Consider the following 23,661-nt stretch of genomic DNA (forward strand, 5'->3'; position numbering starts at 1 on the left):
CAGACGATATCGAATTCGTCACTGAATTCCCATGTTTTTTGGGACACCCTGTAGATTATTTTTGTGAAAATGGATTCCATGTCAGGCTGTGACATCCGTCTTGTGTTTACTTTTCCGCCCAACGACAGTACACTGCAGAACAAAAAATGCGTACACCTCTAAAATAACTTTCCTTGCATTAGTACCTTGGGAGAGACTAAAATGATAAAAATTCAGGTCGTCTTTATAGCTATACCATTGCTTTGTAACTAAGAAACTGATCACCAATGTATGAAGCTGTAAAGTCAGCATTAATGGGCGTTTAATGGAGAATGTTTGCATAGATTGTTTTTTATCAATTATATCTATAAAAAATGCAAAATAAAAATTAAATAATTATAACAGGAGCAAACCTGACATTTACAGGTTGGTGTGAGAAATAGTCGTTTTCAGATTGGTTGAGCAATTGTTGAATATGATCTGTTTAATGCAACAACTTTTATACAAAATCTGACACATGTCCGTTTTGGTATAATTTTGACACAGTTTTATGTCAATTAATCGGGACAGGAACATAAGATAGAAAGCTTATAGGTATCGTTCAAAACCTAAAATTCTCTGGTTTTATCATATACCGCCTTTCATTTATCCTTAGGTCCCCGAAAGAAATAAATGTTCTTTATCAAATCTGTTTTAAAATACTAACGCTCAACATTATAATCTGTCCTTTAATTAGAGGTAGGGAGAAGGGCTTTGATTATCTCAAGACCACAACCTTTATGTTTAAGTTAATCTCCAAGAATCTGTGAAATCTAGTCTTGAATTATTAATGTCAGGCTTCGACTTCCTCATCAAATTGAGTAATGTGTATTAACCACAATTCGGGTTCTAACATGTTTAAATTAAACTCTTGAATGACGTAAAATCTAAAAATAAATTAGTTTTAAACTTCTTATCTTTAATTCTACCGTACTTTACCGTTCACAACCAAACTCCTTCTTTTAGCATAAAGTTTATATTTATTGTAAAACCATCTTGTATAAAATAGGTTGAATTTATAAACAAATAATATCCGAAATATGAATTAATAAAAATCACCAAGTTATTTTCACAACTTCTAATATCACAACTCTACGGAAAGGAATTCAGAAAGTCCGGTCCGAGTAAACGCCAATCAAGAATTATAAACTGATTCAGATCATAGTGCCAAGTTATAAATAGTTTGCAGGAAGAATGCAGGACGGATCTATGCAGTTGAGATGGTTTTCATCACCTCTTTATCATCAGCTGCCGCCTCCTTCAACACAATCCTACAATACAAAAACAATAACAAAAAGTTTCAAAGAAAATCGAAAAAAACTTACAAAGTCGTTCAATTTAAAAAAACGCAATTTTTTTTTTGACAATTGGCAATCTTAAAGGAAATGCTTGGGGATCTGATCCAAGGAACAATTATATCCGGATTCAGAAAAAATTTCAATCCAACGGATGAGGACCCAAGTGGCAAAATAACATATACTTCCGGTGTTAACTCGTTGGTAGATAATTGGTTTCTACATTAAAAATTGAGAATTTATTTTATAAAAAAATAGCTGAATAGTAATATTAATGGGCTGGATTCGGGTCCATTTCTCTCCAGTCTTTAAAAGTGAGTAATAGTATCATCCATAAAAATTGAAAGAAAACGCCGAATGCTTCGCTAGTACACCATAAAAAAAAGAACACCGGCTATTTTGTTTACCTGAATGAAAATGGAACGAATGAGTATCCCGTTCCTTCGTAGAACTTGGACTGGAATTCAACCCAATGCAGACGTAGTGTATGAAGGAACGCCGACAAACCCTCCATCAAAACTGAAAAGATAAATCATCTGATAAAGCACTGTATCAAGTAGGTGGAATGCAGACTACGGAAGCAATAGTATTCCCAAAACATTGTTTTTACATTCAACTTTTAACTTTTCTTTTTCCTTCAGATTCTGACTGCAAAATGAAGGTTTACTAATCATTATAACCCCCAAAAAGTTTAATGTTTTTTTTAACCGGAATTTTAATATTTCATATATCGAGAGAATGCATTAAAGCAGTGCTTAGGATCCGGATCCGTTGGATCCGCAAAATTTTGGCTTCCTGGATCCGGATCCGCAAAAAATATGCGTATTCACAGATCCGGATCCAAGGGGTAAAATATCAATCAAAAGCTGCAAAAAAACATTTTTACTCCTAAAACCTAAAAAGAGAGATTATAAAAATTTCTTCATTTCTGAATGGCTCATCAAGTTTTAGGATAAAAATAAGCGAATAAAACAAAAAATTTGAAAATTACTTTTTGTTTAAAAAAAAATCAGTAAATCTTAAAGAAATGACCTGGATCCGGGTTAATTTTTTTCCAGTGCGGATCCTAAGCATTGCAATACAGGGATTCAAGAACTCAAATAATTCAGTAAATTATATTTTCCCGTAATAATGTAGAATGTACGAGAAGGATACTAACCAAGAATGCTGACGGTTGCGCATGCCCAGAATGCAAAGATGAGATAAAGCATGATGCATCCTGCATACCCCTTCGTGAACCCCATTCTCATCACCATGGACCAAAGGACCTCAGAGAGCTGGGCGTGAGCGAGGGAGAGCGCCCAAAGACGAAGATAGGACGCAGTGTGAGATATAGAGCCTAGCACGTACTCAATAGTATGAATTCCCTGAAATAAAACAAATATTATATATTTGGGAAGGAATATATTCTAAGGTAAATATAACTGTCGTATCAATCAATCAATTAGAATTTATAGACGACCAGCTTTCCACATTTCAAACTCAAAGTGAACTTGCAAAATCAAGATTGAGATATCGTTTATACAGGTTGTGAGGTAATTATTTAATTTATTATTTATTGATTTGCATTTTATCTTTGTAGAAAAAATCATTGTTGAAGACCTATTACAACGGACATCCGACATTCAGCCAGATTATGTATGTTTACTTAATTAATACAGTTTCTTAAAGTTTATCAAGAAGCATAACACTAGATAAAGGTTGTTTACTTTCTATTGTGACGTATTAGACAGTACATGAACTAGTTTAATTGTAAACAAACAACATTTAATAAAAAATTATTGTTTCTGACACGGCAATCAACCCCTTTTCCTCTCTCCTTATGGATCTTATTCAATACAATAAACTATAAGGAATTGAGTCTTTAGAAAAAAATCATATATTTAAACCCCAATATCTTTAGAACTCGATGTTGTAAACCTTTGATATTTCAAACTCAAGATTATTTGATCTAACAGAATTCATAGTTTGAAATATCTAAGGTCTGCAACATTTGGTTCCAAAGATATAGTGATTAGAGAGTTTGTGGCAAAGACTCAATTCCTTTGCGTTCAAATCTAAATAATCTTTTTGAAAACGTGAGAGGAGGAATAATAAAGGTTTGAACCTGATGAATCATGATTTCTCCCATTCCCTCTTCCTCAACCTCCTCACCCTCCCCACTATCACTGCTAGACTCCTCCAGAAGTTCATGGTGAGCTGTTCCTCGTCGAGCGCGGTCTCGCTTCTTCCTAAAATAAAAAATAGAATTTAAAAAAAATGATGTTTGTAAAACGTAAACCATCGAATTCAGATATACAACCTGTACATTTGATGAAGAGGTTTGCCAAGTAACATGATTGGTATCATAAGAACTCCAAATATAACCAGGAACTTCTGTAAACCCGCCTGCCCGTTGTACATGTAGATCTCATAGTACATCCCGTCCACGTGGCAATCCTTCAGCTTCTCGTCAATATCTGCGGACTTGAAGAGCATCATGTTGATGAAAGTGATGAGAAGATTAGGAGCACAGTGCTCGCTCCACTGTCCAGTATAGTTAGCTCCGTAGAGAACCCACTTAATGAATATCATGGTGATCAAGTATCCGAAGAGGAAGAGAAGGAAAATAATCTGGGGGAAAAACTCCAAGAAAATCTCGTGATAATGCCTCTTGGAGACCTTGTTCCAAAGACTGAGAGCGACACCAAAGGACATATGGATGACCCCGAAAATGAGGGAAATCTTCATCTTGTATGTGTTCAGGAAACTGATCTTGTTTGTAGCGGACTGCCAAACCGGATCTATACCAAACGGATAAGGATTCCCGATATACTGTTCTGGTTGCTTAGGATCAAGCATTCGTACATCCCCAAGCTTAATAGGTTCGTCAGCGCTAGCTGAGAAGGTGAGGTTGGTTGCCCAGTAGCTCCCGAATATATTAAAGGATTTAGAGAATATATCGTTGTAGATCAGTCCTAAAACATATTGTTCAGGTTATAGTTGCATCAGGGTAACACCAGTTTATTTTTGACTGAAAGTTATAAAACAAAACAATGTTCTTATTAAAAAAATACCTGTGTAAATAGAAAATATTGACATGAGGAATATAATATATCGTCCACCGAAGAAGATATTAAATATCTCTGAAATCTCTCTCTTCTTCTCCAAGCTCTTCTCTGCAATAATCATCCACAAGGACGCCACGAGGATGATGAGACCGTGACCAGCGTCTCCAAACATAACAGCAAACAGGAAGGGGAAGGTGGCGATGGTGTAAACGGAGGGGTTCACCTCTCTAGTCAGATACAAATCATTTTACAAAAGAATATTTGCGAGGTTTCAAGATGAAATACGTTGTTGTGATGACATACTAAAAATGCTTTCAGAAAAAAAGCAGGATGTACGACGTACGTTATTGACATTTTTCCATTGACAACATTTTTATTACCTGTCTCAAGTAATTACTTACCAAAAAGTTTATGCTATTTTCTACTTAGTAGTTAAAGTATCTTAAACCAAAATTATCCTTTAACTCAATACTGTATACAAATAATAATGATAAATGATTATGTTTTCCTGTAAGAGTTTATTCCATAGGCATCAATCAGAGACTGGAACAAAAAATTAAATTATTAACAATAATCTTAACGATAGAGGACTTAGTCCGCGAACCACATTCGACTCATTAGCGCGATAACTTTCTTTTTGTCACTTACGATTTATCAATGGATCAAGCAGACCTAACCATTCAAAAATTATAAAATTGCTATCTGTAGGGACAATTAAGAAGTTTGGATTTAAACTAATCAGAATAGAATGAATAGATTTACCTGGAACACTGCAGTATATTTATTAGTTCTGTTGAATGTAGGATGTTCCTCCGTCGTAGGAACACGTTCCAGGGTCGGAGTAACAGAGGAACCAGCGTTCTGTGCTCCAATATTAATCGCGTTCTTGATCATAGGAATATCCGAGGTTGGCATCCAACATTCACCGATCAGAACCCGTTGAGCGTCCCTCAGAGAGAACTGGTTTAGGATGTGATAAATCGCCTTCATCTTCCGAACCTGAATAATGCAAGTTTAGCCTGAACTTCGTTCAGCTATTTCATTTCAGAATACGAAAATAAGAAAACACAAAAGTTTCAACAGATCAATATAGATTAGTTTAATGGATTGCATTTAAGCAATAATCCAAGTCCATTTGAGAAGTGGCAGGTATATTTACAGCGGTTCCTATGAAACTTTTGTGTGAGCTACACTGATGGAATTATTCTCTTTTTCCATCTAGAAATTAAATATTTTCAATTGCGGTTCGCTATAAAAATGAACGGCGGATCTAGAATGAACTAAGAGAGCAGTGCTTAGGATCCTGGATCCGCACTAGAAAAATAGATCCGGATCCGGATCCAGGTCATTTCTTTAAGATTTACAGATTTTTTTTAAACAAAAAATAATTTTCAGATTTTGTTTTATTTTTTTTCGCTTATTTTTATCCTAAAACTTGATGAACCATTCAGAAATGAGGAAATTTCTATAATCTCTCTTTATTCAAAAGTTCAGATTTGGGGTTTAGGAGTAAAAAAGTATTATTTTTTTCAGTTTTTGGTTGATATTTTACCCCTTGGATCCGCATATTTTTGCGGATCCGGATCCAGGAAGCCAAAATCCGGATCCTAAGCACTAATAATGACAAAAATTGTTAAAACTAAATTTTCAAGATAGAAGCACGACGATTAGTTTCATGGTACCGTTGTGAATTGGTCATGTCGCTCTGTAAATGAAGGGTCTCTTAAAATAAAGTTTACAGTCCGTTTAAGGACGGTGAGATATTCCCATTCCGGTGTCATATAATACTAAGCAATATGTCCACAGGAGTTGAAAAATAAAGATACCTTAACATAACTAGCTTTGATAGTCCTTGAAGCAGCAAGGAGCAGTCTATGCCTGTGCTCTGTAGTCTGAGTGAGAACAGTGTGAAGATCTTCAAGTCTAGTATTAACTCCAATCATCATCTCCCGTCTCTCCGAACCCTTCTCCGGGCAGGGGTAAATAGAAGCATGGAATCCGTCACAGATCTTCTTCACACGGATTTTTAACTCCTCACCCTGATAAATAAAACTATAAGAACCTTATTTCAAAAAATATTAAGATTAAAACCAAAAAAGTAATGTATAAGGAAAGTTAATTTTTTTCTTTGGATAAAAAGTTGAGTTTGTTAAAAATAGATAGGATGAATTAGCCAAGGTTAAAATTGTGTTAAAAATAGTTAGGATGAATTAAACAAGGTTAACCTTGTGTTAAAAATAGATAGGATGAATTAGCCAGGGTTAAAATTGTGTTAAAATAGTTAGGATAAATTTATCAAGGTTAAACTGGAGTTAAAAATAGATAGGATGAATTTATCAAGGTTAAACTGGTGTTAAAAATAGATAGGATGAATTAGCCAAGGTTAAAATTGTGTTAAAAATAGTTAGGATGAATTTACCAAAGTTAAACTTGTGTTAAAAATAGATAGGAAGAATTAACCAAGGTTAAACTTATGTTTAAACTTGTGTTTAAAGAAAATATCTAACCTGAAAGAAAATCATGAAGACGGATTTGTAAAGAGATCCTCCGGTTTTAGGATCCTCCATTCTCTCCTCAATATCAGCAAACTTGATAAACACGTTCCCCTTGGACACTCTCCACAGCATCCTCTCGAAGGCGATCTGGCGGGCCCGGTCAATTACCCCCGCCACAATATTAAACTTCATCGAGGACTGATCATCCTTCACGTCCATTCCTCCATTATCGTCCAGATCTTCAACAAAAAAAAATAAATAAAAAACTTATCTCGATCTTATCTTTTTACAAACACACATCCCAGCTAAATAATCCTATTATATGCAAAAAGCTTTTAGGCTTGAAAAGCATGCGAAATTCCAATAATTGTGATAAAAAAATTGCTAATTCAAAGCAGAGAACCGAAAATTGCCATTTGTAATTTTAAATTCTAAAATAAATCTATGCAAAATGTGTCGAATTGTATTCCCGAAAAGCATGCAAAAAAACAGAAAATGGGATGAGCAGGGGCAGAGAAGAATAAATCATGAGTGATGATCATAGTTACTCCTTCCAAGTTCAATGGAAGAACATAACATTAGTGTTCAATCAATGCTCCTGCTCAACTGAAATGTGCACTGTACAGTGTACAAATATGTAGTGCTTAGAATCAGGGTCCAAAGGACAAATATCAAGACTTTTAAACTAAAAAAGTGTTCTCCAAACAAAGTGTTAAAGATCGAAAAAGCTTTTTTCATTGTTGAATCAAGTTTAATCATACAAATTATCACAAAAAATTGCGTAGTTTTGCTTATTAAAAGATTGAAAAAATGTTTTATCCGGATCCGGATGCGAGTGAAAAGAAGGAATGGATCCTAAGCACTGCTTGAATTCATAAAACGTTGGCACACATCTGAACAGTGCACTACAATAAACTAATAATACTGAGAAATATTATCCTAGGCTTCTATTCTTACCGTCAAGTAATCCTGAAACAAAATATTAATTAGTTTGAAATCAATGAAATGTTAGATCTAGGATCCGTCACCATTTTATTTTCTACTCTACATAAAAGAAAGAATAGATAAGCTTAAAACATGCTGTGCTGCAAGAACTGAAAAAAAGATTTTTTACAAAATAAGCAAAAATAAAATAAATCCTTCCAGTCATAGTAAATTAAATTTTATTCTTCCAGTTTATTTTTTTATTTTCTGATGCCCCCCCCCCCCCTCCCAACCATAGATGGGCCCAATTATTAAACCGAATTTTTCTATTCACTACATGATGCAATGATTAAGAAAAAACTAAGCAAGATGTTTGTGTACTGCAGTGTTTACATCATCCCATCTTTAATCTATAGAATACACTAAATATTTTTGAATTCCCACCATAAACTGTGTGAACATAAATCTTCGAGGATTTCAGAGCCCGAAACTTAATACAGAGTATCGTAATGAAACCCAGTTTCGAAACCCGGTTTCATGAATGAGGAAAGGCAGTTTTGTAGATACCAATATTTTTGTTAAAAACATATTATTGAATGTGGTTTCTTTAAATTCTCTTTATGTTTTATGATTCTTAAATCAAATTATGCGCAAATGTATAGACCCCAAAAAGGAAACTCGGGACTTAAACAATGGTGTTCCTTCTTCCTTCCGCACTCCGATAATTCAACTTACTTGTTCCCTCGTCTGCGTCTGGAAAATTGAATCTGCTCTCGGAGAGGAATATCTCTGTTTTCTTGAGCATACTTTTATACTCCGTCAACTCGAGGTGGTTCTTCCTCAGTGCTACGTAGTTAGTGTTCACCTCCTTCAAGTTGTTCTCCTGAACAAACCATCAGATAGATAGATAAAAAAAATTTGTTGATGGAAAAACTGATTTTCAAAAAAAAAAATTTGAACTTCAAAAATAAAAGTTTAGAATTTCTTTTAATATTTTACTTTCAGAAAACCCATGGGTTCCCAAAAAAAATTTCAGCCTATTCGGTCCAGCCGTTTTGCCAGATGAGCGAAGAGCTTTATTTATTGGTAATCATCATCATTCAGTATCTTCAAGTTTAAAGCTAGTCTTGCCTAAAAATAGGGGGTATAGGCTATTTCTTAATTAAATGAGATCGAATGGTATCAATCTTTATTTCATCTGATGTTCAAGCAATGAGAAAATAGTAAGAATCCAGTTAAGATCCCCGATTTGATATATTGTAGTTAACACATAATTCATTCATTTAATTTCAAACTGACCCTCAACATTTTGCAGTAAAAACATTCCAAATTGAAATCGAGTCACTCACATTTATTTTTACTTTATATTGAGGTGTGTAGTTTGGAGGAAAATAAATGGCCGCTAGATGTCTCCAGATGCCGGATTTAACTGAATTCTCATATAAAACATAAGGTTCATACCATTCGATTCCAAATACAATTCGGTGTTGGCCTATACTCCTTTTTCATGTTTAACGACACTTATCTTAAGGAGATCTGTGTAACTTTTAGGACTGGAGGGTTTGAGAAAACTTACCACTGTGGTTAGACTATTTTCTAGTTCTACCATTTCTCTCGGAGCTGGAGCTGGAGGTTCAATTTCATCCTGAGATAGAACATAACTATATTAATAACCAAATCTATATCGGAGACGGAGGTTCAATCTCAGCCTAGGATGGAACATAACTATATCAAAAACCAAATCTATATCGGATACGGTGGTTCAATCTCATCCTAAGAAAGAATAGAACTATATTAATAAGCTAATCTATATCGGATACGGTGGTTCAATCTCATCCTAGGATGGAACATAACTATGTTAATAACCCCATCTCTCCCGGAGCTAGAGCTGAAGGCTTCAATCTCATCCTGAGATAAAACAAAACTTTATTATGAATCCCTTCTAAACCGGAGCTGGAGTTTCAATCTCATCCTGGGATAGAACAAAACTTTATTATGAAACCTATCTCTCCCGGAACCGGAGCTGGAGCTCTAGGTTCAATTTCATCCTGAGATAGAACAAGACTATAAATAAACCCTTCTTTCCCGGAGCGAAAGTCAGATCACAATAAAATATTTCTCCTGATCCAGTCTTCTTCACCCTGCACAACAAACCCATCTCTCCCGGAGCTAAAGCTGGAGGGTCAATCTCATCCTAGGATCGAACAAACTATATTAATAAACCCATCTCTCCCGGAGCTGAAGGTTCAATCTCATTCTGGGATAGACAAAACTTTACTAATAAACCCATCTTTCCCGGAGCTGATGGTTTAATCTCATCCTGGGATAGAACAAACTATATTAATAAACCCATCTCTCACGGAGCTGGAGGTTCAATCTCATCCTGGGATAGAACAAAACTTTATTAATAAACCCATCTCTCCTGGAGCTGATGGTTTAATCTCATCCTCGGTAGAACAAAACTTAATTACTAAACCCATCTTTCCCGGAGCTGATGGTTTAATCTCATCCTGGGATAGAACAAACTATATTAATAATCCCGTCTATCCCGGAGCTGATGGTTTAATCTCATCCTGGGATAGACCAAAACTTAAACACTAAACCCATCTCTCCCGGAGCTGATAGTTTAATCTCATCCTGGGATAGAACAAAACTTACATACTAAACCCATCTCTCCCGGAGCTGAAGGTTTAATCTCAACCTTTCTGCTTTAAGGATCCGGATCAAAATTAAATGGATCCTATTATTAAGTAGAGCTGAACTGATTCTTCTCGAATCCAATTGTACACAGACTATCATTTTTATTGTCTTAATGTTCTGCGTAGACGTAATTAATATATTGTTCGTTGACTTTTTCCAAAGAAAACGAAATTGCAAGAGACATTGTAGGAAACCAAAATGATGGATGTTTATATACCTGATCAATATCTATCACTTCTCTTCTAATCTCAGTCTCAATATACCGGAGTTTACGCTCCATCTCCTCACATCTCTTTATCTCACTAAATACAAAAACATTTAGTGAAAACAGTCGAATTCGCGCCATTTTCTCATTTCTTTTGCTTGTCAAATATCGCTGAAGGTTTTGAAATTTTCAACTGAACTTCATAAAGTGCCGTAAACATTTTAGCAAGAAATAAGTTCAAGAATTGAAAACCTCAAGAGCTAATGCGACATTTCTGAAAAGGACGGTTTACTCGAATAGATTGTCAAGTACACTGTTTGGGTTTAATGGTTCTTTACTGCATAATTCAAAAAAGGTCAAAACGTTTGTGTTCTGAAACTATGGATCAAGCAACCATAACTTTTACTGCAGGATCAAGCATTTCTTCTAGAATGTTTAAGTGCCCACATTGGATATCGGGATCATATGCTCAAGACAAAAAAGTTCCGATTTTAGATGAACTAGCAAGGGGTAAGCAGAAATCCTACCTGACAAACTGGCGCTGAAAGGAAGATACATCTGGGTTGATATCCACAAATTGAACCAAGCCTAATATATTAATATATCTAAATCTTGAGAAGCCCCCCCTTTAAAAAAAAAATAGTTCAAATCTTAAAACTTGAAACTGATAAAATGCTACAGCGAGACCCATAAAACTTCAGAATAGAAGGACTTTTAAACTCAAGTTATGAAATAAAACATTTTAATGATGATGAAACCCAGCTATTTACACTGGAGTATTTATGGGTATATTCCTAGTATACGATTTTTGGACCCCCCCCCAGTGCCCCCCCCCTCCTATCAATTTTGTACATGGGTCTGACAAGAAGTTTCTTACCTTAACCTAACCCGTGGCCGCAGCGCCGGCCCAGAAAGTGTCTTAACTAACCTAACCCGTGGCCGCAGCGCTCGGCCCCCTAGCCCATCCTAGCCGCAGCGCTCGGCCCTAACCCGTGGCCGCAGCGCTCGGCCCCCTAGCCCATCCTAGCCGCAGCGCTCGGCCCAGAAAGTGTGGCCGCAGCGCTCGGCCTTCTCTTAACCTAACCTAACCCTAAATAACAAAAAAATAAATAATAATAAATTTGCTGAAAAATAAATGGTCATGTACAAAATTGATAGGAGGGGACGGGGGGGGGTCCAAAAATCGTATACTAGGACAGACCCTATTTATGGTAATAAAACTATAGCTTGCTTTATCATTAAAAACACATTAGAAGGATTAAATTTCGCATCTTCCTATTCCACCTTTTGATGAGTCTCATTGTATATGTTCCTTTCAAATCTGTGAACTAGAATAAAATATAAAGTATTAACCTAGTTCTCCAAGTTCTGCTATACAGTTAAACGCAGCTTCTGGAGGAAGGTAGAGCTGGCAGCGACTCATGAGCTCCGACCGAAACAAGGAACCCGCCATCTCTCTTCTCACCGGTAATCCACTGGAATTCACAAGAAGAGTTCAGCTCTGGAAACAAATTCAGGATAAAACTACTTACTTTTGATGGGAAAAGCGAATATCCTCCAGTTCCAGATCCATAGTTTATAATTTTAAATAAAATGACTAGTTTCTGCAAGTAATCCCAACTAGGTTAAAATGAATAAACGTAACAAGGTCTAGTTGAAACATGGAGAATAATTTCTACCTTTATCAGAGTTGAGGTTGGGTTGAAGGGGAGTTTAATATCAAGTGTGGGAGACTAGCTTATCATTCTCTAGTGTGGCGGGCAGAAACATATGATTTCAAAACCGGTTTTGACTGGGACACTCTAATCCAGGCAGATGGAGGAGCAAGGACAGGGGTGGGGAGGGGAGATAGAAAGAGGATTTAAGATCTTAAATACGTATATTTAACTATATCAAAAACCAAATCTATATCGGATACGGTGGTTCAATCTCAGCCTAGGATGGAACATAACTATATCAAAAACCAAATCTATATCGGATACGGTGGTTCAATCTCATCCTAAGAAAGAATAGAACACTTTATAAATATAAAGATCAATATCAATATCAAAAGATCTTTGTTTTAAAATTTGAACAAAAAGAACATCTTCACAATTTAAATAGAAGATGCCTAGTATAAACATACTAGAGTATAATTTTAACGATATTGCTCGTTAATAATGGGGGGACGAATTGGGTTGGTAGAAATTATTCTCCAGTCTTGACAATATCACAAGTTTGGTTTAATCTATCATCTTGGTCTGCTCAATCTCCAGGTGTATCCCGTGCTTAGCAAGACACTTCTTCATGTTCTCCGCCCTCGTCCTTGGTTTCAGCCTGGTAATCTCACAAGGAATCCGTTCCAACAGCGCCAACACCTCGTGCAAAGGTATCTCAAATGTGTTCTTCAAAATCTTGGCCGTCTCAACCTTTCGAGATTCGTCGATTTTGACGAGAACTAGAGATAAAGGAGGTTCCGCTGCCGCAATAGTTTTCAACACGGCAGCATGTTTCTTTCCGTTTAAATGGTTTTTAAACTGATGGGATCCGGTAAAATCACGTTGGCACAGATCACAGTGCAGGATTCTCATATTCTCATCCATCTGCTCCGGGTTGATGGTTAACCTGGCCAGGGGGGCCTGGTCGGGTTCAGTTCCCTCAGTGAAAGCTTGAAGGATTCTCTCCGCAGGTTTATAACACTTCTCATCCCACTGGGTTGGATCTGTAGGAACAAACCATTCAATTCTTAAACTTAATCTTAAACTTTTAAAGGGACTGTTCAAGTAATTACAAGTGACTTCCATTAAATCTTGAAAAATTCTAAGGCTATCTTACTTTATAAATATAACCGAGATTTTACAAATATGGAAGGAAAAAGCACGTCTGAGAAACACAAACATCAAACCACATAGGTACACATTGTTTAGAAGTTAAGAATTTGTTTACACTGAAACTAGTTCCGAATTTAAGAAAAGGTTAGGATATACACAGGGATCATGTACACTGTACACAAATGTACACTGTTTACTGTACTATGTACAAGAGTACGCAAGAAAACGTTCCTGACTCAGGGTTGCCGACTATAATAAAATTGCAGTTTTACAAACCAGTATATGCAAAATACAGGGGAAATTAATTCCAAAGCTAACACTTGGCTCATTGCTAACACTCGGTGTAAGCGGCGAAATCTGCAAAGTTATCTTTTCCAAACGTAAATATCTTTAAATCCAAGCCGAGGTAAACAAAACTACACTGTATACTTTTATTAAAAATGGCTAAAATTATTTATTAAAACAAGAATTGTCAACTTTAAACTAATAATAAGGTGTGAGAATTAGTTTGTGATGATTCTCGTTTTCATTTTCGAATATATCCCTGTATTGAAGCAAATACCGCATTTTAGCTCATTTCGCGTTTTTGAAACAACCTGGTTTTGAGACAATACTCGAATTCATATAAATGTCAATTTTCAAGTATTTACGGACTTCACAAAACAAGATTTTTTGATACGGTGAAATATAACCAAAATGAAAAATAAAAACATTTTGTTCTTTTGTACTCAAAAAAATATCACGGCATTGAGAAATCAAAATATTAATTCTGTTTGTTCTTGCAATGTAGATTTAACTAGAAATACGGGAAACTAAATCAACTTTAGTGTCTTTTTATTTCAAAGAAAAGGTGAAAACTTTCAAAGTATAATTCAACAGTTAACTTAGGCGGCATTAGATAAATTTTTCCTTTCGGGGATTTATTTTGTAAGTTATGAAAATGAGGTTTATTTTGAATTGCGGATTATACTCAAAAAAAGGAAAGCGGGGTTTGTCACGAAAACACGACGATAATTCATATTCAGGATATGTTCGAAAATGGAAAACCTGACATTGTCTTGAGAAAGGTCAAGGGTTTTGATATAAAATTTGGAATTGTTGTCCTTGTGATGCTTAATAAAACGTTGGTTACAGTTTTTATTATCGACTTTAACTCGCAATATGGGCCGGGATCCTTAAACCCCAGTTTTTCAATTTGTTCCCATTTTAGCACTCAGTGTTAGAAATGAGCCAACTGTTAGTTTAGAACTAATAGTGTTAGAAATGAGCCAACTGTTAGTTTGGAACTAATAGTGTTAGAAATGAGCCAACTGTTTGGAACTAATGTCCCTTGTAATGCATATATGCAGTACCAAATGTAACCACTAAAAGAAGTAGTTAGACTTGTTGGAAAAAGTATGAAACGAGAAAACAAGCTTTTTTCTTTTCTTTGACATAAAAATACAATAAAAAAATAATTAAGAATTGAAAATATACCTGTGGAGTCCACTCTATAAACTGCCGGAGATTCACGATGTTCCAAAAGAAATCTTTTCTTCATCCATTTCGCTTGCCGTCTACAAAACCCGTAGGTTACACAAGATAACTTAAGAGTTGCCAATTTGGAGATTTCATCCCCTAAAAGAGTCAGATTTGGGGATTTTAAACTGTTTGAAGATTTGAGGATATCCCTAAACTAATTATGGGATCTGAAAATAGCTCTGTTTTGAGCTGGAAAAATGAGAAGGCAAATAACTAAGTAGAAAAGTTAGGAAACCTGCAACTTTTCAGAGCTTTTTTCTTTACTGTTAAAACTTACATTTGGGGAATTTTTTGGGGTGGATTGCTCTTGTTTTAGGGAATTTCAATCCAACCCATCTGGGAACTCTGTGCACATTGCACAAGACAGGAGAGAGACAATTGTTGCTCATGTTAAATATAAATATTTCGTTAGAACTAATGTATATCAATATTTTCAACAGACCAAAATTGATACATATGTTTCGGAGGTCCACAATAACACTTAAATATTTCACACATGTTTTACAAGGATAAGATAAATCAGATGTTGTAGAGCAGAGAAACAAACAGGGGAGTAAACTATATATTGATTATGACAAGTTAGGTAGGCCAGCCACAACAATTCTACTTTCTCCTCATTTCCTCGTCCAATCCACTATTTGATCGTTCTTACACAATTATCTTATTAAATGTCGAATTCCTAAAGGTCCCTTTTTTCTTAAATCTGGTTACTTTAGGACATAATTCAGAGATTAAATTTATGTTTTGTTTCAAAACAGAAGAATTCAGTACTTCAACAGAAAAATATGGCAGGGCTGAGTATTTGGAGGTGGCTCGGAGGAGATAATGAATAGAATGTGACTCGGACGAAGAATTATTGTGGCTGGCCTTTCAGCCTCAATCAATAAAGTGGGATCAAGTTTAAGATTGGTCGGAAGGGTTTTTTTGCTTTCAAAGATCTAATAACTAAAAATAAGTAGAACTTGAAGATACTTTTACGGACTAAATTCGAATACATATTTAGTGCAGACCGGGTTAAGGATCAGGATCAAAATTGAAAGTCTTTCTAGTTTCTTTTTAATTCTTTAATCTGAAAGCTTGAAAAAGATGGTCAGCTATTTATTTCCTACCTTGCATATTGCCGGGTTGCTGTTTTAAGAAGTTGAACTCCTTTACTAAACTCCGCCCTACCCTGCTCTGAGTCCCGTTGCTCCGGGTTCAGGTTGAGGTAAGCATGAAACTCCTTGAAACCAATACTTTGAAAGATACCTTGATTGTAATCAGGACCGGAGACATCGAACCTGAACAACAAAATGACATAAATTATAGCATAAACTCACTGGTGACATAATAAAAGATTCATTAAAAAATTAAATAAAGAAATGAGACTCTAAATGATACAAAATTAAAAGATTAATCATCTTAATTATCTAAAACTAATGATTCGTCGTGCTCCTTTAACTTTATTTAAAAAAAAAAAAAATTTTACTTGAAAAATATTATCATTATTATTTAATCTATATTTAAATAACTAGCAGCATGAATTACCTTGTTTTATTATGTTGATCATGAAATGAAATCAATTCATTCACCATTCCCCGTTCTATCATCTTCTCAACCCTTCTAAACCAAAACATTCTTCAGTCCGATTAATTTCTAGCCCTTTTAGGGAACAATCTAGCAAGGGGGGATCATTAAATTATTTTCGAAAATGCTGGAAAACAATTAAAAATCATTTGGCAAGTTTTTTTCTCCTTCTTAATACATTCTACCCAAAACCATTTCTTTTTAAAATTTATATTTTCACAATAAATAAAAATATTCCGAGCTTGAGGTTACTGGGAGAAACATTGATTTCTGATTTAAATATTCGGTGATGGTGATGGACCAAACCTCTGTAGAGTAAAAAAAGTAGATGTTAGTTCCACATTTATTGAAAATATATTTCGGGCCAGAGAGGTTCTAGTTTGCGACGGATGGTGGTGGTGGGGGCTCTGTATCTGTACACACCTGTTGCATCGCTCGTCCAGTACAGCCTGATCACTCCACACCTCAATAATACAGATTCTAGAGGCGGGGAACCTTAGCCCGCCCCCCTTTACTCCGCCTTGGCTGGATATAAGCTCAGAGTGTCGAACTCCGTGATGTTTCCAAATCTAAAATAAAAAAAAACAATATTGAAGAGTTTAAGATACATTTAACTTTGATCCGGATCCGCCTGGCAAAAAATGGATCCGGACCCAAGTTGTTTCTTTAAAATTTCCCGAGTTTTTCAACACAGCAGAATTTCCGCACTGGAAAAACAATGGATCCGGATCCAGGTCGTTTCTTTAAAATTTACTGATTTTTTTTAACACAGCAGAATTTTCAAATTTTTGTCTTATTTTTTCGCTTATTTAATCTAAAATTTGATGAACCATTCAGAAATCAGGAAATTTTTATAATCTCTCTCTTTTTTAATAGTTCAGACTGGGTTTCAGAGTAATTTTTTGCAGTTTTTGATTGATATTTTTCCCCTTGGATCCGGATTAAACTGTTGAATAGGAAGACAACATATAAGCAATCTGAGGCGTATTTGGTGCATAGATAATTAAATAAACATAGATAGCTTATGTACGCAAAATCACCAAGAATTGTACAGTCCGCGAACTCATACTTCTAAGTGTACTTCAATGATAAGCGGGGTGGTTTGGTGTTTTAATGGATTTCATAATAGAGTGTAAAATAACTCCGGGAATGAAACTATTTGAACAACAATATTTCACTAAGCAATATATCATATTGACGAGAACTGAAGAAGGACATGAGAAGGACTAAACTAACTTAAATTTCTCTCTACAGAACTCATGTACACCACAAGTACTCAATGACATAGCCAATGTTCACAACCGACCTAGTTAATCTATATAATAGGAATATCTTTAAAACATCTCTGTACATTTATATTTTTCAAGATGAAAAATGTCGTCTTATCTTTATCTATGATTTGCTGTTGTTGAAGAAAGAACAGTTATAACAGTAGCTTTATATTTAAGTTGTCAAGTACAACGGGTCATTAGAATATTAGTATACAGACCAAAACTTAAGTTTAAGATTCGGCTTCATATTCTACAGCTTTGAAGGTCTCGCTGTAAATTATCTTGGAACTCGGAATTAAAATAAAAGAGCTGAGAACTCGACAAAATCTTAAATTTTCTAATCTTAGTCATTTTTGCACACGATGTTGTAGACCTTAGATATTTCAAATTAAAAATTTTGCTATATGGAGTAGTAAATTTTTGAAATGTTAGTTTGTAAAAAATAAATGCATTAGAAATATAGAGTATGTGGCGAGTAATCAATTCCTTTAGCTTCATGTAATAAACTTTCAACATTTGATTACTTCGAAATAAGAATAAACCTGTAAACTTCTCCAGATCTTCCTTCTCTCTCTAGGATGTAGTTTCTCCGTCCTGTCAGGATCTATCTTCTGCAAACTCCGGAACAGTTTATCAGTTGGGATAGTTTCAGTATCCTTCTCAAAATCAATCTCGTTCAGGTTTAATTCATCTGGATCCAGGGGCTTATCATTATTATATTCCGATACGTTATTTTTCAACTTCTTACTTTCCGCGTCATTTCCGTCCAACTCTCCTTTACGCTTCTTGTCAACAAAATACGGTGTTTCTTCGTCAATCAATATTTTCCAGATCAAGCTTTCTATATAATAATTAGTTCCGCCGCAGATAAACGGAATCTTTCCGTTCCTGAGTAGATCCTCGACTATAGGTAGAGCTTTATTCTTGAAATCTACAATAGTATTTACTGCATTTGTCTCCAGGATATCGATCATATGATGCTTCACAAGTCTTTGCTCTTCAGCAGTCACCTAAATCAGGGATAATATTAAGAGTGGATCCAAAGAATTAATTGGGAAATTAGAGATAATTTCACGAGACCCCGGCCCCAGCATGTATACACAATAGTACCCTTAAATACTTTATCAGATCCAAGAATGAATGAGAAATCCTTACTTTTCCATCTGAAAGTTGATTACCTTATTTGTGATAATATTGAGACCCTTGTACATCTGCATAGCGTCTGCACTCACTATCTCCCCGCCAAACCTTTGAGCCAGCTCCAGGGCAAGCTGAGACTTACCAGCTCCAGTAGCTCCTTAATATACGCAAGATAATAAACCTTAAAAACGCTCAGTGTAATTATTTCTACTATCAGTGTATAATACACCCCAGATACAGAATATACCCCAGATATAGAATATACCCAAGATAAAGAATACAAACAGATTAAGAATACACCCAGATTCAGAATACATCCAGATACAGAACACATCCCAGATATAAAACACATCCCAGATAATTATTCATTATTTATTACCTAGAATAACAACGATGGGAACCTTATCAGCCATAGCTGAGAACAATCTCATCTCAACATTTATGCGTTTGTCTGAAATTTACAAATACAATTGTAAAAATAATTACACATATTAATATTTACACTATACTGTTGAATGAGGTACATGGAGAAACCGAGCTGATCCCTGAGAATCCGTCCAGCTCTTGTTATAACTTTCCTTTCTTTTTCTCCAGAACTTGGATAACATACCGCTGCGCTACGTTCAAGGGAGGAGAATATCCGTCCGCGTAACTAGAAACAAATCAATTATTAGTAAAAATTATTAAAAAATTCAACTTCGCTTTTAGAAAATTGTTTGTACGCAAAAGATAAAAAAAACTCGTAAAACCTCCGTTGCAAGAATAAAGAAAAATATTATGAGACATTGTGTACTAGGTTTAATAATTAAAATGTTTTTATATCATGATGACTGCTGTAGAAATCCGATAGATTCATAAAACATCTGTCTTAGGAGTTTGAAACAAATCACCTCCAGGACCAGACTTTATATTCTATTCCAGAGATAAAAAAGATGACAATATAAGGATTAAAAAGTAAGAGAGGACTGTAGACGTAATTTCCAGTCAACCTTCATTTATATTGTGGCATGAACGATTCACAATTGAACCTTTTAAACCTTTGACTTTTACAGTCCCTCAAGGGGCACTAGCACTTTTAATCGTAAAACAAGTTCAAAAGATCCATCTAAAACTGAAAGATAATTATTTTACCTGTGGATATATTGCCATTACAGTTTGCCCCTTGTCAAACAGAGCTTCAGGACATGTCTCTTGACTGGCGCGGAAGGTTGGTAATGGAATAATTTTCCTGAAATAGAAACAAATTCATATCTAATTTATTCCGGCAGAAAGGTAATTAATTTTAAAAAGTAAATAAAAAATAAATATAAATAAGAATTAAATGATTTATTTATTATGTATCCCCGCCTCCGACCNCCCCCCACCACCTCTACTCTAATTTTATATGATTTTTGATGTTTCCCCAAAAAATTATATTATTTTCTCCAATTTTTAAACACAGTGTCCTCAACTCCCTTATGCACCTTTTCGAGAGTGTGTGCCGATCTTTCTGCTCCTCGTCGATATCGTCGACGTCATATTTGCCGGTAACGGAGTTGTACGCAACCACCTCGGCCAGAATCCAGTTCTCGTCCTCAGGCCCCTTCACTAGGGCTGCAACCATATCCCCCTGCACAGATTTAATTTTAGATTCGTCAATTTTTAAGTATTTCCTCTCAGACGGTGTATTAAAAAGCAATTTTTAAAAATCTTTCAATTTACCATTTTATAAATATTTAGTTGAGCGAGCTTCCATAAATATCAAACAATCATTTGTCTGCCAAACAAAACAACAAACTCCACTTTTCATCGAGAAATAAACAAAGCAAACAACAAACCCCACTATCCATCAAGAAACAAATAAACCAAACAACAAACCCCACTAATCACTAGAAATCGAGGAACAAACAAACCAAACAACAAACCCCACTATCCATCAAGAAACAAATAAACCTAACAACAAACCCCACTAATCACTAGCAATCGAGGAACAAACAAACCAAACAACAAATACCACTAACCATAGAGAAACAGAAAAAAACCACAAATCCCGCTAACCATCGAGAAACAAAAAAATAACACAAATCCCACTAACCATCATGAAACAGAAAAAAACCACAAATCCCGCTAACCATCGAGAAACAGAAAAAAACCACAAATCCCGCTAACCATCGAGAAACAAAAAAAAACACAAATCCCACTAACCATCGAGAAACAGAAAAAAAACCACAAATACCGCCAACAATCGAGAAACAAAAAAAACACAAATCCCACTTTCCATCGAGAAACAAACAAACCAATTATTCATTGAAAGAAAAAACATAACCCAATCCAACCGAGTAATTTTACAATTTCGAAAAAAAAATCTAATAAAACCGACCTACATGCAATCCTAATATATAAAACTTCATCAAAGCTTTAAACCCCAAACCTGCTCCGCAATATATGATTGATCTGCTGGAATAGATCCACAGAGCTCCGGGGGCTCCTCGCCGTCCTTCCCAACCCAGAGCGGGATAGTTTGAGCTGAACTGGCAAGCATTTTCATGTGCGCAGCGCGCCGGATATTCTCCTTGTTACCAGAAGCTCGCGCAGCCAACCTCATCTCGTTTCTCAACCGTCGGATATTATAAATCTTATCTAGGGCTTTCCTCAATTCCTCCTCCTCCTTCTCAGAGTCTTGTATAGTCTATAAAAAAATAAACTTTTAAATTCGGTATTTACCGACTGCTTGCATCCGGATCCGCTGGGACCAAAATAAATTCGTGTCATGGATACGCAAATATATGTAGGAGGGAATATAGATCAAATACAAAAAAATTAACACAAAACTAATAACTAAGAAATCTGAAAATTATATACTTTTTTTAGTGAATGGGTGAGCTTTAATTTAATCATTTAGGAATTATTAATCTTGACAAATTAGACTCTGGGCATTTTTTAATATTTTAAAGGAGTCATAACTCATCAGATGTTAAATTTAGAGCCGTAACTAGTATCCTGACTTTCCTGCTGATAAGCTTTTAGTAGTTTAATTTGATTTGCTGGAGATATTTTCTCTTCTGAATGTATTTTGTCTTGAAGAGAGTTTATTATTTCAAGTCCGGGCTCGCACGCTCTTCTGCAAATAAAAAAAAATAAGAGAATCATGAGTGAAAAGGACTGGACAGTAATGCATGAAAAAACGCTGCAAATATTAAATATACATTGCCAAAGTTCATTGCCTAATTGTTTACTCCAAAGAATGAGCCTTATTACTTCTTGTTTTTTTTATGCAGTAAGTTATTATATTTTTTTAAAAAGTGAATATTTGCAAATTATCTTTTTTCCATCTCATAATCTGAGTTCTTTTCCCTTATGTCAATTTGACAGCCCAAATTTTTATTTTGAACTATCTTTTTTGTTTGTTTATTTTTTTATCGATTTTGATGGTTATTATATCGTTAGAACTGACGAGGGTCAACCCAGACCGAAATAAACTTTCAATAAATGTGGAACTAACGTCTACTTTCTTTACTCTACAGAGGTTTGGTCCATCACCATCACCGAATTTTAAATATTACTGTTCGAGACATATTTCAAATTATTCATTATTATTGTTATTTATTTTTCCAGTATCTTTATCTTTTCCGAGTCTATTCTGATACCTTCAAAATACAAGGCCAACACTAAATCCGATATCTAAAATATGTCTTCCATGACAGAGCTGTTAATACTGATCTCAAATAATATATATTCCCAATCAAGTAGAGAGTATCGAAAAAAAAACAATTGTAACTTAATGTGATTTTTGATTTAATTTCTGGTTTTTTTTTTAAATAAAAGTATGAAGAAACAAAATACCTGTGTTCGTCATATTTTTTAATATTTTTTAATAACTCTTTCAGATTATTCTGAATCGTCTTGGCGGCTTGAGGGTCGGATCCCATCTTTGTCTAAAAATTAATGGTAAAATTTTAAGTGAAACTCCGTTTGGGAGTGATTTTTCTGATTCACAATGATACCACTATAGGTAAGTAACAAGCTGGGGTTTCTTCATATAAAAAAGTGTCATTGAGAAACCACAGTTCAATCAATTTTCAACTAAAAAAATAAAGATATCTCATTCTTCCTTGATCAGGAAAAGGTTGAGTACCGATGAGAATCAGACATGCCGTTCTAGAAATTGAGGGTCACTTTAAATTGTTGGGTCCGTCCTAGGATACAATTTTTGGACCCCCCTCCCCTCCTACCAATTTCGTACATGACCAAAAAAATTTCAGAAAAATTTAAATTTTTAATTTGTATTATTTTAGAGTTAGGTTAGGTTAATACAATATCTGGGCCGAGCGCAGCGACTAGGACAGGCTAGAGAGCCGAGTCTAGGGGGCAGGGCGCTGCAGCCACATGACCAATACTATCCATGTGTTACACATGAGATGAATGTAAAAAATTGATAGGTGGAGGGGGTCCAAAAGCCTTATTCTAGGAAATTCCCAAGCTAGGTCCCCAATCCCATACAGATTTCGGAAACGGGTAATCTGCAATGAGCTCAACCATCCGGTTAGAATATAAATATGAAATCTCCAGATAAATTAACCGATCGGGATTTAGGGTCCGTCCTAGAGAACGATTTATGGACCCCTCCCCCCCTATTATCAATTTTGTACATTTACTTTTTTACTATTGAGGGTTAGTTTAAGACAAT

At 35.2% G+C, this 23,661-nt stretch overlaps 3 protein-coding genes across 10 annotated transcripts; all 3 read right to left on the bottom strand.

Moving 5' to 3' along the window:
• Nucleotides 1-975: 975 nt before the first annotated feature.
• Nucleotides 976-12,566, bottom strand: LOC111695191 (V-type proton ATPase 116 kDa subunit a-like). 4 transcript variants are annotated; one of them, XM_023464412.1, is made up of 17 exons: nt 12,367-12,566; nt 12,041-12,162; nt 11,215-11,275; nt 10,700-10,784; nt 9,359-9,427; nt 8,518-8,665; nt 7,816-7,827; nt 6,871-7,097; nt 6,190-6,402; nt 5,126-5,362; nt 4,872-4,906; nt 4,370-4,590; nt 3,616-4,270; nt 3,421-3,544; nt 2,473-2,680; nt 1,721-1,832; nt 976-1,289 (listed from the first exon to the last, which is right to left on the bottom strand). In XM_023464412.1, exons 2-17 carry the CDS (start codon nt 12,138-12,140, stop codon nt 1,226-1,228), a joined length of 2,571 nt encoding a protein of 856 aa, XP_023320180.1. In that variant the 5' UTR covers nt 12,141-12,162; nt 12,367-12,566; the 3' UTR covers nt 976-1,225. The 4 variants fall into 4 exon arrangements, with proteins under 4 accessions (XP_023320180.1, XP_023320179.1, XP_023320177.1 ...); XM_023464411.1 differs by having other exon boundaries at nt 12,041-12,188; XM_023464409.1 differs by lacking the exon at nt 12,367-12,566 and adding an exon at nt 12,220-12,312.
• Nucleotides 12,289-19,466, bottom strand: LOC111695193 (tRNA dimethylallyltransferase-like). Of its 5 annotated transcripts, none has more exons than XR_002763812.1 (9): nt 19,375-19,466; nt 19,034-19,152; nt 18,398-18,865; nt 17,008-17,153; nt 16,546-16,620; nt 16,128-16,298; nt 14,974-15,053; nt 12,813-13,388; nt 12,289-12,337 (listed from the first exon to the last, which is right to left on the bottom strand). XR_002763812.1 is itself a non-coding variant. In XM_023464415.1 (9 exons), the coding sequence occupies exons 1-8, from the start codon at nt 19,424-19,426 to the stop codon at nt 12,910-12,912; spliced, it is 1,590 nt and encodes a 529-aa protein (XP_023320183.1). In that variant the 5' UTR covers nt 19,427-19,466; the 3' UTR covers nt 12,289-12,337; nt 12,893-12,909. The 5 variants fall into 5 exon arrangements, 4 of the variants coding, with proteins under 4 accessions (XP_023320183.1, XP_023320184.1, XP_023320181.1 ...); XM_023464415.1 differs by having other exon boundaries at nt 12,893-13,388; XM_023464416.1 differs by having other exon boundaries at nt 12,289-12,366; nt 12,893-13,388.
• Nucleotides 19,446-22,931, bottom strand: LOC111695215 (SAGA-associated factor 29). Its single transcript, XM_023464441.1, has 7 exons — nt 22,818-22,931; nt 21,984-22,095; nt 21,406-21,663; nt 20,459-20,604; nt 20,127-20,223; nt 20,024-20,061; nt 19,446-19,647 (listed from the first exon to the last, which is right to left on the bottom strand). Exons 1-7 carry the CDS (start codon nt 22,901-22,903, stop codon nt 19,563-19,565), a joined length of 822 nt encoding a protein of 273 aa, XP_023320209.1. The 5' UTR covers nt 22,904-22,931; the 3' UTR covers nt 19,446-19,562.
• Between the last annotated feature and the right edge of the window lie 730 nt (nt 22,932-23,661).

The sequence above is a fragment of the Eurytemora carolleeae genome, unplaced genomic scaffold (assembly GCF_000591075.1).
Source record: "Eurytemora carolleeae unplaced genomic scaffold, Eaff_2.0 scaffold173, whole genome shotgun sequence".
NCBI lineage: Eukaryota > Metazoa > Arthropoda > Copepoda > Calanoida > Temoridae > Eurytemora > Eurytemora carolleeae.